Raw genomic sequence first — 6000 nt, forward strand, 5'->3', positions numbered from 1 at the left:
CTGCTGGAGATGAGTGGTCCTGCCCACGAGTTTTTATTGTCCAAGCTTAGCTTTCTGCTTACTTTGTAGTGGGTCTAGTGCTCATTGGACTTTTCCATAGTCTATAGTCCCACATTCTTTCTCCATTCTCTCTTCTCTCTGCCCTTTGCCCTGCTCCCTGAGGTGGTTTTTGGCTTGCTTTGTGAGTTGAAGCCTACAGGAGAGTTCACAAGCACCAGGATCAGCATGCATGTGACATTAAAAGTGCCATGTTAGACTGAAGAGCAGTCTTCACTTGCTTGTTTTATGCTGTCTCTTAGATTAGTTTTTTACTATACAAAATACAGAATTTAGTGCTTAAAATCTTTTTAAGACCTGTGTGACCTGGAGAAGCTACTGTCAGACTTCTAAGTCATCTTTGTAATGTTCAGACCTAAAACCTTAAAATACTCTGTATAATTTATGAGTAAATATTTTTGTCATCCTTACTGAATTTAGTGAGTGACTCAATAACTTTTCTGTTCCTTGTAGTTAGTATTACTCTACTACAGAATCTGTACCTGCTCTAAGACAAAAGCTTTTTTGCATGTGGTATGTTCAACTGTTTTACTTTTTACTTAGAAGTGCTGTTAATTTAAGGATCCACGTGAGGTCCTTCATTGAACTCTAATTAGTGGTTACTAGTCATTCAGAAATAAAGCAAGAAGTACTTGTGTGTCTCCTTTTCCTTATTTTCTTGGAGATACTCTGGGGAGATTTTTGTGCTTAGCATGTTAGTAGTAATAACGCTTGTAATAATTATTTCATTAACCCATGTAATAATTATTTCCTACTAATCCACACTCTTGAAGATGGTCCAACTTCCTTAGATGTGTGAAATTAAGAAGTTTTATGTCATATACTTTAGATTTATGTATAAACACCTTTTTTGACAACTAGTGGTTTTATTAGAATTTCAGTGTGATTTAGCACTGTTGTCCAACAAATAGGTTGTGTTTGTTGATTAATATTTAAATATGCTTTATATACCAGCACAGTATATTTTTCTCTTTTTAGAAAGATGAGAAAATTTATTATTTGATGTGAATGCCATCAGATTTTTTAAAAATCCATAATATTTTAAGAATACTTTATTAAAAAATAATTCAGTCGGAAAAGAACTTCAATACTTTCAGGGGAGGTGTGCTTTGTTAGTTTTATCTATAGCAAACTACTGCTTTGACAATTGTTTGTCAAAATGTTTGTGGTGTAATAGACTAGAAAAATCTAAATGTTTCCTCAAATATTAGCTAAAACTAGCTGTTATGCCATAGTACTTACAGTGCACAGACCTTGCTGCATTTATTACTTTCTGTAGAACTGTCACATTAGCCTAACCAGTGACTGATTACTTATTAATGGGCTTTTTGTTTTGGTTTGTTTTTTTTATAGGGTTCAAATGGTATTTTAACAGACTTCCTAAGTTTCTACACATTACCTTCAACAGTGATGCATCATCCTGTTCATAAAAGCCTCAAAGCTGCCTATTCCTTTTACAATATTCATACAGAGACTCCCCTGTTGGACTTAATGAATGATGCACTCATTATAGCTAAATTGGTAAGTTGTAGGTTGGGTTTTTTCTGCTTCATTCACAAAAGTATTCTTAGGAGTAGCAGCAAGGTAAGAACTGGAGTAATTTATCCATGCCAGTGCATTCAGTTTTACTATTTACAGCACAGAGTGCAATTGATGAGACATACACAATACATATATCAAAATATAAAGCATTATGCTTGTTCTTCCTTTTTACTTTGAGTGATGCTGGGGAATGACAAATGCATAAAGTAGTCACAATAGCTTGAACTGTGGAAACACCCAAGAGCACACTGATGACCATAGTCACTAAGTATCAGAAGAATTAAAAGGATCACTAAAATAATTTCCCTTGGAGATGAATTAATAAGCACTGTCAAATTAATTTTGTTTTTTAAAATGATTTTTTATTCCTAAAAAAAATGTAGAAATTTATTTATAATTTATTCTGAGGCTTGTTAGGCTAGAAGTTCAGTAACTATTTGTCAGGGAAAACTCCTGGATAGTTACAGAGGATACAGATTCCAGAACGATCCAAACGGAAGTTCAGAGACAGACTTGGAGAAGTAAGTATAATTTTCAAGAGTGGCTAAAAATACTGGTAATCATTTTTAAAAGTCAAGGTGGAAAAAGGTTGGTCTGAGTCAGAAGTGTGGCTCAGGGAGCTGTGTGGTCATTCTCTGGGCTGTGGGTGGCTTTGGTGAGGAGGCAGTTCCATGGTCTGACCACAAGGCTTTGCACCTTCCCCTGCATACATTTCTCTCTTAATGGGACATGCAGCTCTTTCCTTTTGAGTGGATCACTCTATATCCCTTGCAATACAAGGATTTAGACACTTGTGGATTTCTTAAGTACCTGCTGAGCCTGTAATGCATCATTAGATGCCTAGTTATAGTTGCAGATCTGGCAGTTGGGTTTTACTTGAGGAGAGGCAAGGGAGAGAGATGATAATGCAGTCCTATTCACAACCTTTTGTTTCCAAACATACTGAGTCTGGCTTGGATGGAGTTAACTTTGTTCCTAGCAGCCCATATGGTGCTGCACTTGGTCACTGAAGCAGGGCTGATAGCACACCACTGTTTTGGTTCTTACTGAACAGTGATTGCACAGCCTCAAGACATTCTCTTTCCCCCTGTAGTGAGGAGGCTGGGGGTAGGCAAGAAGTTGGGAGGGAACATAGCCAGGACAGGGGACCCCAAATGGGATGGTCCACACCGTATGATGTTCTGCTCCCCAATAAAGGCTGAAGGAAAGGAGGAGGAAGGGAGGATGCTTCCAGTGATAGCATTTATGTTCTTTAACAATCATTATGCATGCTGAGATCTTGCTTCCCATGAAGTGTGTAGAGATTTTCGTGGGTTTAGGTCTTCAAAGAGACAAGAGCAGTTGTTGGTTACTCTGAAATTGTTTGTTGTAGAAGCACATCATTCTCAAAGAGTCCAGATTATCAAAGTGTGAGAGCTATTTGGGTAATAATTTTGAGTAAAAGCAGCATCAGCTCTCTGGTGTAAAGTCTCTCAAGTAGAAGCAGTTCCCTGGTATAAAGTCCCAAGCAGAGCTGCAGCAGCTCCCTTCTTCTTCTGGGCAGTGATGATGGTGGTGAAGGAAGAGAGCTCTCACCTCATTACACGGATTTTTATTTGTTAATTTCCCAGTGAGCTGAAAACAGGAACCTAAAACACTTCTTCTAAACCTATTAGACTTCTGGTTCTGTAGTACAAAAGTAGTGTTCATTCTTACATATAATTTACGTATCTAGCTCTATCTAGTCATGCAAATGGTTCTATCTGTTCTATCTAAAAAATGTAAGCAATGTTCTTACTATGTTTTCATTATGTCTGGGGCTAAGTTTTTGAACTTTTACCGAGGCCTAAACTTTACACTACTTTCTAGGGCTTTTTACTCTCTCAAGGCACTTAAAACATATTCTTACTTACTTAAAACTTAGACTTCTACTTCATATCTGTGTGACTTAATAGTATTTCTACTCACTTAAAACTAAAGCTTACACTTCTACGTCATGTCTGTGTGGCTTAGTATACTTCAATTTCTCTAAAGGTTTTAATTCAATCCCTGCATTCTGATCTTTCTCTGAGGGACTCAGAGAAGCTTCGCAGTGGGTGAATTATTTTTGCTTCTGTTGTGCCTTCAGCTTTTTGCTTTCTCTGTTAAACTCTCATTATTTCATTTCACAAGACATCTTGCCTTCCTTCTATTTGCTCCCCATGCTGTGAGAGAGGAGTAAACCAAAGGCTGTGTGGGTGCTTGGCTCTTGTCTGGGGACAGTCCACCATAGTCTCCTTTCTGTGCTTTAACTCCAAAGCATGGTATATGGAGGTAAAAATTCTGCTCAGCAAATTGCTTTTAGAGTTTGTCAGCTAATGTTTATCTGTATCTTCATATCACACAATATATAATTATAATTAGTTCGGCAGTTTCAGGACAAAACACCTGACCTTCAAAGTAAGACCTAAAAGTTGGAGTTACTAACTTAAGTTCTGTGTATTCTGCATGGAGTGAGAGAGTGAGGTTTTGCATCAGGATAATCCCTCTAAAACCCTGCATATTTTATTGTTGAAGCTGATTCTAAGTTTCTAGATCTAGAACACAGGGAAGAAATTATTTTCTGAGTCTGCTTCAGTGGTCTCTCAGAGCTGTGGAGAAAGTACCTTTAAACAGAATCCTATCCCTCTCAGAAGATACTAACCTGAAACTAATCTGCTGATGTTTAGATTGTGCATTAAAACTACATCTGTAGAGTTTTGTTTGAATTTTGAGTGTTTAATTCCACAGCTGTTTTTGTATCTAGAGTGTGTCTCTGTTCTCCCCTACTTCCCTTCCCACCTTCTGAGATTGCTTTTACTGTTACTTACTAACTTGGAATATTTCAAAATCTGTTTTCAATGCCAAATGTCAAATATTGTCACCTCATTTGTCTTATTTCTGCATGTTTTTCACAGCAATTTAACTTAGCATGGCGTCATCTGCACACAGAATGATCGTTGTGTAAGGTAGCAGGAAGCCTTAATAAACTCACTCTGTGCTTTGTAACTTTGCTTTAAATAGTCCTGACGAAGAGCTTAAGTGATCTTTTTCTTCAAACCCCTTTTTTCCTAATATGGAATGCTCATTTAAAAGAAAAAAAAATCTTTTTACTGAGTAAAGAATGTTCCTTACCCCATCTTCTTGTGCTTAAGTAATTGAGCATTATTGTTTTATACCTTTTGTCTTAAAAGCATATCATGTCCTGCTGGTGCACTACCTTTGTGCTGTTAAGACTCCAGAAGCTTAGGTCAGACTCCTTTGTAGCTAATTGCAAATAGATGAACTTTTATATCCACACCCCTGAGCAAATTCAGCTCTCCATACATGATAATTATTGCTGCAATGGCTTAACTGACCTTGGGTTTATGTTGCTTGGTAGGAGTTCCCAGTGAGGAGTTAGAATTTGAGTATGTGTTGAAGCAGAAAAACTCTTGAGACTGATTTGGCTGTGTGGCTCTTCTGAGACAAAAAAATGTCTTTTTGAGTGGTGAATTTGGGAGGTTTCTGAGGAGTTGGTAGAGGGTGCTTAAGTAGGGGAGGGAGAACCACATGAAAGATTTGAGTTCTAAAGAGAATGGCATTTCAGAAAAGGACTAAATCACAAAAGTATGTTTAACAGAATGATAAATTGCTGAAAAACACAGTAAGCTATATTTATGCAGCTTCAACTAGAATAGGCCTTATGTGTCAAAACACTGTATGTGACTGTAAAAAATGCATATCTGTAAGGATAAAATAATGGAAAATGCCTTAGGGACTCTATAGACATTAGGCCCTGACAGTGGCTTTAAAATCTGTACCATTTTGGAGCTAATCTTCCAGCAAAGTTGTGTATTATACTTTTAATTTTTATTGGGAAAATGTCTTTGTGTGTACACATAATTAAAAGGCAAGATTTATTCCATTGTATTTTTTCCTTTTAATTAGCCTAAGTCTCTTGGATACTCCACTCTTGGCATGGATATGGCACTCTGTAAAGTATCATTTGTGTGTCATTTGAAAACTTCAAAAGTAAAATTTTTAAAAATGTTTTGCTGTTGCCAGAAAGGATTTGATGTGTTCAATGCGCTAGACTTAATGGAAAACAAAACATTCCTGGAAAAACTCAAGTTTGGGATTGGAGATGGAAATTTGCAGTATTACTTATACAACTGGAGGTGTCCAGGCATGGAATCTGAAAAGGTAAGGGAGAAAAATGAGTTCCTGAATTCCATTAGATGTAATGGTACATTAATCTACACTGGCCAAAAATGGGCAGAAGTTTTAAAAATAATGTAATTGGCCCTGTTTATGATGCATAATTGAGATGCAGAAGACTATTGATGTTTAGATTTACTGCCGTGCTTGAACTAAAATACTGTATTTTTCTTCTTCCTTTAGGTTGGTCTTGTATTACAGTGA

The 6000-nt window shown here is 36.9% G+C and overlaps 1 protein-coding gene across 1 annotated transcript in view; it reads left to right on the forward strand.

Moving 5' to 3' along the window:
- The window catches only part of NMT2 (N-myristoyltransferase 2), a 32687-nt gene extending 26687 nt beyond the window's left edge, over positions 1 to 6000 (forward strand). The window contains exons 10-12 of the mRNA XM_062494627.1: positions 1411 to 1578; positions 5644 to 5781; positions 5980 to 6000. Coding sequence (XP_062350611.1) covers positions 1411 to 1578; positions 5644 to 5781; positions 5980 to 6000 — 327 coding nt within the window. The remainder of the gene's footprint in view (positions 1 to 1410; positions 1579 to 5643; positions 5782 to 5979) is intronic.

Source organism: Cinclus cinclus, chromosome 1 (genome assembly GCF_963662255.1).
Source record: "Cinclus cinclus chromosome 1, bCinCin1.1, whole genome shotgun sequence".
Classification (NCBI taxonomy): Eukaryota; Metazoa; Chordata; class Aves; order Passeriformes; family Cinclidae; genus Cinclus; species Cinclus cinclus.